General features: G+C 42.9%; 1 protein-coding gene across 1 annotated transcript; it reads left to right on the forward strand.

The window, feature by feature from the left end:
* Positions 1 to 238: 238 nt before the first annotated feature.
* On the forward strand, positions 239 to 11,184 carry trhr2 (thyrotropin releasing hormone receptor 2; the record flags this gene model as incomplete). The annotated part of the gene is made up of 5 exons (XM_079224038.1): positions 239 to 621; positions 5,363 to 5,495; positions 6,698 to 6,849; positions 7,408 to 7,531; positions 10,582 to 11,184. 5 exons carry the CDS (start codon positions 239 to 241, stop codon positions 11,182 to 11,184), a joined length of 1,395 nt encoding a protein of 464 aa, XP_079080164.1.
* Positions 11,185 to 13,704: the final 2,520 nt, after the last annotated feature.

Below are 13,704 nucleotides of genomic sequence, written 5' to 3' on the forward strand. Positions count from 1 at the left end.
ATGTCCCTTCTGCAGTAATTAAAGACTTGTAAAAAACAAATTCATATCTGTTACTTCCTCCAAAGTGATAACTCAATTAAACGTGTCAGCTGCTAAAGCTTCACAACAGTCACTACAATGCTATACCTTTAAATAAGAGTTAATGCTCTACAGGAAGCCATGCCCCTCATGCCTTTAACCAAGTGAACATCGCCTGTGATCAACCAACACTCTGGGTATCAAAAGACAAACTGCAGAGATGACCGACAACGGGAGCTCCAGACTCGACGCCCCAACCAACGTCTCTCTGAGTCCCAGCGACGCCGTCTCCGAATCGTTGGAGTACAAGACCGTGTCGGTGTTCCTGGTCCTGCTGGTGTGCGGCGTGGGCATCGTTGGGAACATCATGGTGGTCCTTGTGGTCCTCACCACCCGGCACATGAGGACGCCCACCAACTGCTATCTGGTCAGCCTGGCCGTGGCCGACCTGACGGTGCTGGTGGCGGCCGGGCTGCCCAACGTGTCGGACAGCCTGACGGGCACCTGGGTTTTTGGGCACGCCGGCTGTCTGGGGATCACCTACCTCCAGTACCTGGGTATCAACGTGTCCTCCTGCTCCATCACCGCCTTCACCGTGGAGAGGTGAGGATGGACCAACAAACAAACAGCTTCTGCTCGATTGTAATGTTTTGGTATTGCTGTTCCTTTAACTTTTACAGGAGAATGCTTTGTCTTCTAATGTGCATTGGTCACAGAGGACACGAGTTTAATTTATGCTCTGTGTACAAGGTTAACAATGTGGGGGTCGGTGATCATCGGACGCAAACCAATGGTTTTTGCTTATTTTCACGTCACCCAAATAACCAAAAAACAACATATTTTCTTAATTATTTGCAGTAATAGTAGTTTCCATCTATACAGATAGTTTTGGGTTGTCTACATGTTGATATACCTGTATCTAAAATGTTCCTCTACACCAATACAATGGAGGTTAATGCAATTGTTTTTTTGTTCTGCCTCAATCACTAACGTTATCTTGAACAATCTACCTTTAAAAAAAATAAAACATGTTCCCCAGTTACTCTGGATAATCCTTATAGTTTTAATTGGATCTGTTCTCTATCAAAGAAGTAGCTCCGTCTAAAACAAAAGTCCTTTCACCTTCACTGGATCCAGGTGGCAGCAGAAATACACAGCGATAAATTTGCTTCATCTACAACAAATTAGATTTCTCTATGTATTTTCTGAAGTCATGTGAATGAACTGTGAGAGACTTTAAAGATGCTTACCATACTAGTGGCACCGTTACATTGCAGGAAAGACACTTCACACATTTCTCATCATTCAAAGAGCAAAAGCCTCTCGCCTCTCAAACCGCCTGCGTCCCATGGCGTCTGATTGAATTCGGCTCCAACTGTATTTCTGTATTTGACGCTTTACGGCTGTCATTGACAATGGACTCAAACTCAAACACACACACACACACACACACACACACACACACACACACACACACACACACACACACACACACACACACACAGTTTAAGTGGTCACAGCTGGTGGCAGTGTCTATTCATGAATGCGATCCACCTGTACACCTCACCCGATACAGCCGGTAAAGTCATCTATCTGCCCGATCAAAAGCACGAGGGTCTCACAGACCACCTTGTCAAGTCCATGTTCCACACAGCTGATCTTAGTGTCTAAGCATGTGGTGGACGAATAAAACATTCTTTAGAAAATATTGAAAATTTAAATATAAATTAATTTGATCTATTGCAACATTGCACTTTTTTTTAAATCACAGAAAGTGTTTCAATGCAGTAATTAAAACATTTTAGAGATAAGAAAATAAATGTTGCTGTTTACCCTTTCCAAGTGCCTCCCAACACGTGTCTTGTATTCTCACTGGCTGGAGCGCCTTGAGGGGTCAGATGTTAAGGCTGCTAGATGTTAAGGCTGCTAGATGTTTAGCCTGTTAGATGTTTAGCCTGCTAGATGTTTAGCCTGCTAGATGTTTAGTCTGCTAGATGTTTAGTCTGCTAGATGTTTAGTCTTTTAGATGTTTAGCCTGCTAGCCTACTAGATGTTTAGCCTGTTAGATGTTTAGCCTGCTAGATGTTTAGTCTGCTAGATGTTTAGCCTGGTAGATGTTTAGCCTGCTAGATGTTTAGTCTGCTAGATGTTTAGCCTGCTAGATGTTTAGTCTGCTAGATGTTTAGCCTGCTAGATGTTTAGTCTGCTAGATGTTTAGCCTGCTAGCCTACTAGATGTTTAGCCTGCTAGATGTTTAGTCTGCTAGATGTTTAGTCTGCTAGATGTTTAGCCTGCTAGATGTTTAGTCTGCTAGATGTTTAGCCTGCTAGATGTTTAGTCTGCTAGATGTTTAACCTGCTAGATGTTTAGCCTGCTAGATGTTTAGTCTGCTAGCCTGCTAGATGTTTAGTCTGCTAGATGTTTAACCTGCTAGATGTTTAGCCTGCTAGATGTTTAGCCTGCTAGCCTGCTAGATGTTTAGTCTGCTAGCCTGCTAGATGTTTAGTCTGCTAGATGTTTAACCTGCTAGATGTTTAGCCTGCTAGCCTGCTAGATGTTTAGCCTGCTAGATGTTTAGTCTGCTAGATGTTTAGCCTGCTAGATGTTTAGTCTGCTACATGTTTAGTCTGCTAGATGTTTAGCCTGGTAGATGTTTAGCCTGCTAGATGTTTAGGCTGCTAGATGTTTAGTCTGCTAGATGTTTAGCCTGCTAGATGTTTAATCTGCTAGATGTTTAGCCTGCTAGATGTTTAGCCTGCTAGATGTTTAGTCTGCTAGATGTTTAGCCTGCTAGCCTACTAGATGTTTAGCCTGCTAGATGTTTAGTCTACTAGATGTTTAGCCTGCTAGCCTACTAGATGTTTAGCCTGCTAGATGTTTAGCTTGCTAGATGTTTAGCATGCTAGATGTTTAGCCTGTTAGATGTTTAGCCTACTATATGTTTAGTCTGCTAGATGTTTAGCCTGCTAGATGTTTAGTCTGCTAGATGTTTAGCCTGCTAGATTTTAGTCTGCTAGATGTTTAGCCTGCTAGATGTTTAGCCTGCTAGATGTTTAGCCTCCTAGCCTACTATATGTTTAGCCTGCTAGATGTTTAGCCTGCTAGATGTTTAGCCTGGTAGATGTTTAGCCTGCTAGCCTACTAGATGTTTAGCCTGGTCGATGTTTAGCCTGCTAGATGTTTAGCATGCTAGATGTTTAGCTTGCTAGTGGAAGATCAGGGCTAAAGTCTTGAAGTGTGTGCTTTTTTCTGTTCATACCTTAATTCCTGTGATTTTTTATTTGAATGGTTGTGAAAACCCAGATTTTTGTGAATTGAATCCTCATTTTGGCAAATTCCATGATATTTGGAAAATTCTGCTATTCCCTTTTTTGTTTTTGGCATTGCGTAAAAGTGCAGGCTGCTGGCCCCTCTGTCGTACCGCAGATAGGCGGCCTTCCTGCAGGCAGTTTGCACTGTGGACGGGTGTAATGGTGAAGGCGGTGACCACCATGCTGATGCTTCACCATGCTGATGCTTCATCATGCTGATGCTTCATCATGCTGATGCTTCACCGTGCTGATGCTTCACCGTGCTGATGCTTCACCGTGCTGATGCTTCATCATGCTGATGCTTCACCATGCTGATGCTTCATCATGCTGATGCTTCTCCATGCTGATGCTTCACCATGCTGATGCTTCACCGTACTGATGCTTCTGCTGATGCTTCACCATGCTGATGCTTCACCATGCTGATGCTTCATCATGCTGATGCTGGGGTTTGTGGCAGTTGCTGTTGATTTTATGTCCGCTGCCCTGGATGGCTGATAGCCAATAGTTGTGGGCCTCAGAGCACCGGTTGTTTTTTAAGGCTCTCCACATTGCACATGTACAATCACTTTGTTAGAACAATGCAAATAAAGTTCTGTCTGTCCAAAAAATAACTACTATTTGGCAAAAGAAATAGCCTATTGTGGCTGCAATAAACCTGTTTGGCACTGAATATATTTTCAAGATAATAACAATAATGTGCAACCTGTGCAAAACAGAATGAGTGAGATGTGTGAGCATCAGGTTGTATCAGTACTAGTGGCTGCAATGAGCTGCTTTCCTCTACACATATGTTTAAAATGCTCAATGTTGAGCTTTAATGTGTTTTCTGTTTTGAGAGACGCAACAGCAGAAAAGCCGACCTCACGAAGATCTCACCAACATCTCACAGAGGCTTTTTACAAAACGCCAAGTATCTTGGTCGCCGTGATGCGCAGCGTAACCCGTTAACGTAAACATTTACATGAAGTACAGGCATTTCTCCATGTATTTATTAATGACGTTTTATGTCCGTGTGCTTTGTACTTTGTACTATGTAAAGTTCTCATGTTCACGGAGAGAGGTCGTCCTGAAGCCACAAGGTAGCGGTTCATCCTGTTCTCATAGGTTCATGTTGAAGTGTCCTTGAGCAACACACTGAAGCCTCAGAGCTCCACAGCAGCTCACTGCTCCTTCATCACTAAGGATGGTAAATAAAGAGAATAGTTGGGGTTAACCCAGAACACTAACGTTAAAAATAATAACCCCATCACTAACGTCGGTATATTTCACCCGATATTATGTACCTGTTAAAAAAAATATTAAAATACAACCATACAAGGCAAATTAAATTTTTTTATTTTATTCCATAGAACTTCTCATAAAACGATAAACAGGTATCACGGGGAACCCTAAAAAAAAAGCTCAAAATTGGGTGAAAAATTAGGGAATTGTCAATGAAACATGATTGAAAATATAAATGATGGAGCTAAGAACTGGTTCTAGGTCCACATGTTCCTGGGACATGTGAGTCTAGTCCTGTGAAGAAACAGTCTCCCTGCCATAGTAACGACCTCATGTCTGAACTGTGACTATCACAGAGGCATCGCAGTGAACGGTCACCGTGATGCCTCTTTACGTCAGTTCAACATGTCTGTCAATTCTAATAACATTTCTGATCAACAAGCCACACATGAAATGTTATATTAGTGTAACGTCTGCAGCAGCACAAGTTAAAACAGAAGAGAGAAATGAGCCTTTTGTTCTTATTTCTCTTATGATCTCGTATGAATACCAGAAAGAAAGAAAACAGGATGCACTGTGAAGAGAGTCGATTCTACGTCATGAAGGTGGTTCTTCATACATCACATACGCCTTTCGTTCTTCTCTTGGTGTGAAAACAAACCCTCAGACAAATAATCTGACCAGTAGTTTCTTCCTATAGTTTCATTTCATTGGTCGGCGCTCTCATGAAGATGCTAACAACCGATTGTTGGCAGTTAAAACTTTGACAACCATGGCTGTGTTTGAACCCTCCGTTTCCTCTTTGCATGCAGGTACATAGCTATCTGCCACCCGATGAAGGCTCACACAGTGTGCACAGTGTCCCGGGCCAAGCGGATCATTGCCGGGGTTTGGATCTTCACCTGTGTCTACTGCATGCTGTGGTTTTTCCTGGTGGACATTCAGGTTAGATGAATACACTGCGCTTTGCATTGCACTTAGTCTGTCACTGGTTTAACCCTTTAGCTGTACTGCCTCACAGCTAAAGGGTTTGAGTTTAAACCCGCTTGTTGGTCCTTCTGCGTAGAGTTTTCTTTCTCCGGGGTCCCCGACTTCCTACCACAGTCAAACACGTGCAGATCAGGGTAACTGCTTACTCTAGGTTGCCTGTGAGCGTGAGTGGTTGTCTGTCTCCATGTCGTCTCCTTCCTAAAATAATGGCCTAAGTCATTTTTTGACATAAATGGTTTTCTTGCTTAAATCCTCTCCTCATGATACACCTCTGGTAAAACCTCCTCCATCCTCAGCTGAACAGGTCATGTGACTCTACCCTGTAGTATAACGGCCTATGTCAAGAGTGTGACTTAGGACATTTTACAAGCTTTTCAAGATGGCATTTTGAAGCTAGCATTTCAGCTATCAATTTAATTAGCAATTTTGTCATGAAAATCTCACTGGAACATAATATTAGTAACCATAACATGATGTGACGGTATTACAGTATGCTGTTGTCAGTGTCTAGAGGCAGCGTGTGCTCTAAATTACATTTGGTCAAGTTTTTGATGTTTCCTGAAAAACCTGAAAAAATGACTTGGCCATTATTTTAGGAAGGTGACGTCAGCCCTGTGACAGACGACTTGTCCAGGATAGACCCCGCCTCTCACCCAATGACGGCCGGGATCGGCACCAGAGCCTCGCAATGCTGTAAAAGATGAAGGTTACAGATGATGGATGGTTTAACTAGCAGAGTAACCCAGAACTGATGCTATATATATATATATATATATATATATATATATATATATATATATATATATATATATATATATATATATATATATATATATTTAAATAGCCTAAAAGTGTGTTCAAATTGCAATCTAGCCATTGCTGTTTGAACACACTTGTAGGCTATTTAAATAGATAGTACCCTACACAGGAACTGTTTCCATAAGTGCATGAGAGACACTCAGAGGAATAACACATTTGTGATTACCAAGCCTCCTTTGTCTGCATGCTGGTTCAACTGCTGCTGAATGTGAAAAGCTTTTTAAGAGCTCTGTGCCATTTCCTAGAGTAGCATCATTGTGTTGAGAGGTGAAGGATTATTCTGCATTATTGTGTCCCAGCGTTGTGTAAGTGTGCTGTGATAACTGTGCGGCCTCCAGGTCGGCCAGGACGGACACGTGCAGTGTGGCTACAAAGTGAAGCGGGAGCTCTACCTGCCCATCTACCTCATCGACTTTGCCATTTTCTACGTCATACCGCTGCTCCTCGCCATCGTGCTGTATGGCTTGATAGCGCGGGTCCTCTACCTCAGGTACTTTGAGAAGGTCTTACGATATTAATAAGGGGTCTCTACCAATTTCATGCATGTGATGTATCAGTTTATTCATCATAAAAACGTTGTATGTCTTCTGTGGCTCTGAAAAAGCTTTGTCAAGCCTGAGAGAATAACCTTGATGAAGATTTTTTATGTCAACTTGGCCTTTTGAGCTTGTATATTTATATAAAAAAGCCTGCCATGCAAACTGGAGGCATGGTCTTAATAGACAGGTATCTAACAGTAAATGAAAGACTCAGGGGTTTTAGGCTCCAGTGGTGTTGGATCATGACCCATAAGTCAGGATGTCTCTTCCCTAGCGTGAAAGATTGATAACCTCTACCAGCCAACACTGATGGAAACACACTGTGTTTATGACATGAAACATCAAAGTTAGTTTTAAATCAAAGGTGTGTGGTCTGCATTTAAAACCCTATAATAGTTCAGCCTTTTTGCAGGATTTCGAGACCTGTCAGCGCATGTTAAATCCAACCACCTTATTATGAATCAAGGCCCCACACCACCACCTGTGACTTGCTACTTGTGTCCCTCCAGCCCGCTGCCCAGCCATTGTGACACCAGCACCACCACACTGCGGCGCAGCTGCAGGGACGCCCCGGAGGCGGGGAAGGGAGGTCGCCCGGCCCGGCCCAAGAGCGCGCTCTCCTCCAGGAAGCAGGTTTCTGCCTCGTCCAACACTTACCCCTTTCTGTTGACCCCTCTTCCTGCTGTTACATCTTGTCTTATCTATCAAGTAATTGCAGTGCGATTGCTTTAGTCACATTTGACCCCGGGCACGTCTTTGGTGTGTGTGTGTGATCCCTCCTTACAGCATGGTGCTGATGGCCCTGCTACCCATTGCCTCAGAGAAGTGGCCTCTTATCGGCCGCTCTGTTGTAAGGCCCTGAAGGCAATCCTGGTGTAATGGCTTCTCCTCCACAGGCTGAGCAGTCAGAGAACCTTCTTACTGAGAAAGCGTCTCTCTCCGGGCTGCAGGATGCTCCAGGTGTAGAATACCTCGCCTCAGCTTCCCTCATAAGCCACTCAGAGGGGTTACGTCAACGCTCTCCAGAAGGGAGTAGGGTTGTGTCCACATTTTATTCTTTCAAAAGTTGTAATTGAAAGTCATACTATACATAGATTCTATAAAATAAGTAAACAAGAGATTGCCCGATACAGTTACTGTATTTCTGTCTCCTCCCCGAGGTGATGACTGCATTGCCGTAAAGGTGTGTTCCTCTTCAAGGTTCAACCAAGATCTGGCCACAACTTGTGTTTAAAACATTTAGGAAATAACTCAAATGATCAAAAGAGTGTAAAGAAGTATCAGATTTGACCTTGTGCCGGATACATACATGTAAATGTAGATTGCATGGACCAGAAGAACTATATATATATATATATATATATATATAGATATATATATATATATATATATATATATATATATATATATATATATATATATATATCTATATATATATATATATATATAGAACTATATAGTCGGGATGAATCCCTGTGGGTTCATCACTACGAGTGAGGCCTTTTACATGACTCATTTTGACATTATTGATATAAAACTATTTATTTTTGCAGCCTTAAGGTTTCAATGTACACACAGTAGGCTTGTCACTGATGTCCCTTACGCTCCAACACTGGTCCTGTTGTGTACTGTTGTTTTATCCCATTGAGCTGTGAATGTACTCTAGTCACTTAAACAATGTCTCTGCAGAAAAGCATTTCTACTTCATGACTGCTGGAGGCCTTAAAAAGACGTCTGCAGGTTGTGTTAAAGCACAGATCACACGATAACCCTTCACTGGATGCTTTACCTCCATGCCACCTCTGGTTGTTTCTGTGCACTGAGTGTCTCTGCAGGAACTCGGCCTGCGTGAAACTCAACTCTTCTGCGAGAGCAGAGAGAAGATCTTAATCCGGTGTGTTCAAGGGGCTCCATCTAGGAGCAGGAGATTTGCATAATGCGATTTAGGATTTACATTGAAGTTTTCTTAATACCGCAGATGGTTTAGCGCTCTCAGTTCTTCAATGGGCACTTTGTGCTCTTTCATTCGTTTGATAGGCAAACTCAATCTGATAGGAGTTTGATAAACTTGTGTATGCCAAAGAATGTCACGTTTATGATTAGATATTAATACAGTGTGGTGTAAGGTGGTATAGTTTTAATCTCTGAGACTCTCTCCATGTCTGTGATCTCCTCAAGTGCACGTTGAGGAGGACAGATGGAAGCGTGGTCATTGGTGGATAGCATCAGAGGCTCAATGTGGCTGAACTGTGCATCCTCCGGGTTCTGGATTCGGTCTGAGAGGACTCTGTTAGCAAGCTAAAAAATAATCTGATTTGTTTGTCAAATCCTGCTGCCACATAATTACAGTCTGAATATGCATTTTTACAAACGTCACTCCAACGCTTTCTGTCTCATTAACTCAACTCAGACTTGAGTCTTACAGGCTAGACTAGAGACTAGCTCTAGTCAGGGTGAGACTCTGGGTTGATAGCCAGCTAACCTTTACTTTGTGGTCTTGTTCCTTCCAGCTGCCGGTTGGTCCTGCAAATGTTAATATGAATAAAATAATACTTACGTTAGAATTGTACTCATTGAAAAAACAATCCATGGATCAAGCAATGTGCTGTATTTGTTCCATGAAGTCGTACAAGGTAATGCTACAACTCTAATGCAACCCCATCAGCGCCTTCAATTTGTGCACTAACACTAACGTCATTCACCTTAAAGGACACATAAAGCTTCTTTTTTTCTTGCCAGAAAAACACTTTGGTGATCCTCTAACTTTTCTTTGAGCATCACTATGAATCACATTTGTGGTTTTCAGTGAAATATCATAACATATAGTGGATGAATTGCGGTGAAATGTGGTATAGACATTAATGTTGCCCTCAGGAGGAATGGAACTTTCTCAATTCAAAATGTGTGTTTGGCTTATGGCCAAATACTTGATATTCCCATCAATTGATGCTAATTATTATTATCATCTCTTCCAGGAAGAGCATGAGATCGGGCACGTGTGTGTTTTCATCCCTGTGTGTGCATCACGGCTAATCTCGAATTCTGCTGCAGCAAACTGCATAATATTTTGGGTAACAGTTATGGCTGCATGCTTGAGGACCTTTCCAAGCTGGTCAACACGGGGGAGTAACTGTTTGTGGTGTTTTATGGTAACAGATGAAGGGTTTCTCTAACAACACTACCAGCTGCATGCCTCTTGGCTGCTACTCCATGGCTAACTTTCATTGTTTCGGTTCAGCCGAGTGAAGCCGAAGTGTTTTGAAAGTTGCATTCTCTCTCATGTCCATCAGGGGGCGACTCCTCCGGTCGAGGAGAAAACGACTTCTCACTTGATTTATTACCTCAGTAAACACAACTGTTTGAGCTGACACGACGACTGACAGCAGCAGAGAGGAGAACCTGTTTAAAAGTTTGACAGCAACGACGTGATTGGCTTACAGAAACTGCGCAGAATCTGATTGGTTAATTTAAAGTACACGCCCCTAATCAGAGACAGAGATTATGAATGAACAGATGTCAAGAGTGTCTTCCTGACTGAACTTCCGCTTGAGCTTCATTAAGCCTGTCCTAATGCATACCCTGCTTCATTTAAAGTTACATCTCATCGGGTTTAAACATGAGTCCTCGTTCCATCACATCTGATTGATGTGGTTTCAACGGGCCGCATCTCTTTTCCCCTGCAGGTGACAAAGATGCTGGCAGTAGTGGTGATCCTGTTCGCTCTACTGTGGATGCCCTACCGGACGTTAGTGCTGATCAACTCTTTTGTGTCCACGCCCTACCTGGACGCCTGGTTCCTGCTGTTCTGCCGGGTGTGCATCTATGCCAACAGTGCAATCAACCCCGTCATATACAATGCCATGTCCCAGAAGTTCCGCTCAGCATTTCACGGGCTTTACCACTGCCAACGGCCGGAGGGAAACCAGAGGACGCTGTCAACGGTCCAGACGGGCTTCGGCACCATCCGAGACCTCCGAGGCCCCCGAGGCCCCCGAGACCCCCGAGCCTCCCAGGCCGATAGCAATGGAACCGCAAAGAGGGACCTCTCGAATACCGCCACTGATATGACCACGAAGCAGAATGGAAGTGGTCATCCGGAGACAGCAACAGCCAACGGCAAGACAGCGGACCATCGCATCGACATCAGCCCAGCTACTAGCTCTGGTTTGGGTCCAGCTGAGACGACGCCATCTAGTGGTGAGGAGTCGGTGTTGCCTTCATTAGATGATGCGACCGTTCATTTAGCAGACGGACTTACGGCACGTGATGAGCAGGAGAGCATGTAAACCTCCGTGTCGCCACATTGGAGGATAGATTTGTCAACAGCGCTTAAATACAATGCGAATGTTTTCAGTCGAGACAAATACATATTTATGATGGAGACATTGCGTCACCAAAAGGTTTTTTATTGTTTATTTAAAGCTTTGATTGAGGTTTTTGAATGAAGTTCATATTGTATGACCCTAAATGATGAAATGATTGCCTTATTGTAATTATAAATACATGTAAATTATGGTACTGCAACAAATATTGATTGAAGTAGAATATATATATATATATATATATATATATATATATATATATATATATATATATATATATATGGATTGAAGTAGAATATTTCGTGATATAAAAACTTGTCAAGGACTGCATCGCTCACTGCGTGTGTAAGCGAGAGGGTGGATTATTGCACTCGATGTTTCTGTACATTAATAATGAGTTGAGTATCAAAGCCTTCATTCAGTCATTATGACAAACAGCCGTGGCGTCGGAGTGGAAAACCCTGCTGGCATCGTGTCTGTAATGTTCCTCAAGAAGGATTGCTCTCTCTGCAAATTGTATTTCCGTTGTTTCCCCCAAACCTTCTGGGCCTTTACATCCTGGCCCCTTTACATCCTGGACCCTTTACATCCTGGACCCTTTACATCCTGGGCCTTTACATCCTGGCCCCTTTACATCGTGGACCCTTTACATCCTGGCCCCTTTACATCGTGGACCCTTTACATCCTGGCCCCTTTACATCGTAGACCCTTTACATCGTAGACCCTTTACATCCTGGCCCCTTTACATCGTAGACCCTTTACATCCTGGCCCCTTTACATCGTAGACCCTTTACATCGTGGACCCTTTACATCCTGGCCCCTTTACATCGTAGACCCTTTACATCCTGGACCCTTTACATCCTGGCCCCTTTACATCGTGGACCCTTTACATCGTAGACTTTTTACATCGTAGACCCTTTACATCGTGGACCCTTTACATCCTGGCCCCTTTACATCGTAGACCCTTTACATCCTGGACCCTTTACATCCTGGACCCTTTACATCGTAGACCCTTTACATCGTAGACCCTTTACATCCGGGCCCCTTTACATCGTAGACCCTTTACATCGTAGACCCTTTACATCGTAGACCCTTTACATCCTGGCTCCTTTACATCGTGGACCCTATACATCGTGGACCCTTTACATCGTAGACCCTTTACATCGTAGACCCTTTACATCCTGGGCCTTTACATCGTGGACCCTATACATCGTGGACCCTTTACATCGTAGACCCTTTACATCGTAGACCCTTTACATCGTGGACCCTATACATCGTGGACCCTTTACATCGTGGACCCTTTACATCGTAGACCCTTTACATCCTGGCCCCTTTACATCGTAGACCCTTTACATCGTAGACCCTTTACATCCTGGCCCCTTTACATCGTAGACCCTTTACATCGTAGACCCTTTACATCCTGGCCCCTTTACATCGTAGACCCTTTACATCGTAGACCCTTTACATCCTGGACCCTTTAAATCCTGGGCCTTTACATCCTGGCCCCTTTACATCCTGGACCCTTTACATCGTGGACCCTTTACATCCTGGCCCCTTTACATCGTGGACCCTTTACATCCTGGGCCTTTACATCGTAGACCCTTTACATCCTGGCCCCTTTACATCCTGGACCCTTTACATCGTATACCCTTTACATCGTAGACCCTTTACATCCTGGTCCCTTTACATCCTGGTCCCTTTACATCCTGAACCCTTTACATCCTGGCCCCTTTACATCGTGGACCCTTTACATCGTGGACCCTTTACATCCTGGGCCTTTACATCCTGGACCCCGGCTGTGCCTGAAAAAAAAATATTTTTGTTCATCCCATCAATAGTTGTTATGGTCAGCACACGCACAAGCAGCACACTTTTCTATTGCTTGTTCAAAATAACTTAATAAGTTACTTTGTAAGTGAAATCTGAATCCCTTCAGAGAGATGTAATGTGACTTTTTCTTTTTAGCATTAAGCCAGATATGCAACATCAAAATCTAAGATATTGATCCGTTGATAGAAAAAATGTTTTTATTAAATAATCAACATAACATTATGTGTGTCATCATTATCACAAACTATTATTATAACTATTATTATTATAATTATATTATTTCATATTACTATTATTGTTATCATCATCATCATCATCATCGTCATCAATCAATATCATTAAAACAGAAAATTGAAGGAACTAGAATCATCATGTAATGTACACCCTGATCATTTATTTATATTTCTGCATATAGTCTCATAAAAAGTCCAAAGTGTGTCTGCTGGTTTAACCCGGTGACCTCTTGTCCACTGTTAAAGTGTTAAAGTTAACATGCAGTCCGCTTTAATGTGTGGAAAACATTCACTGGCTGGTGTCGTGCTGGTTAGTTCTTTTATATGGATAGACATCATAGAGACATATTTTTTAAATATTAAAAGATGGTGTTTCCTCCTGAACACCATAAGTATGAAGACATTTAGGGCACAGAGGAGC

Source organism: Taurulus bubalis, assembly GCF_910589615.1.
Source record: "Taurulus bubalis genome assembly, chromosome: 9".
In the NCBI taxonomy this organism is placed as follows: Eukaryota; Metazoa; Chordata; class Actinopteri; order Perciformes; family Cottidae; genus Taurulus; species Taurulus bubalis.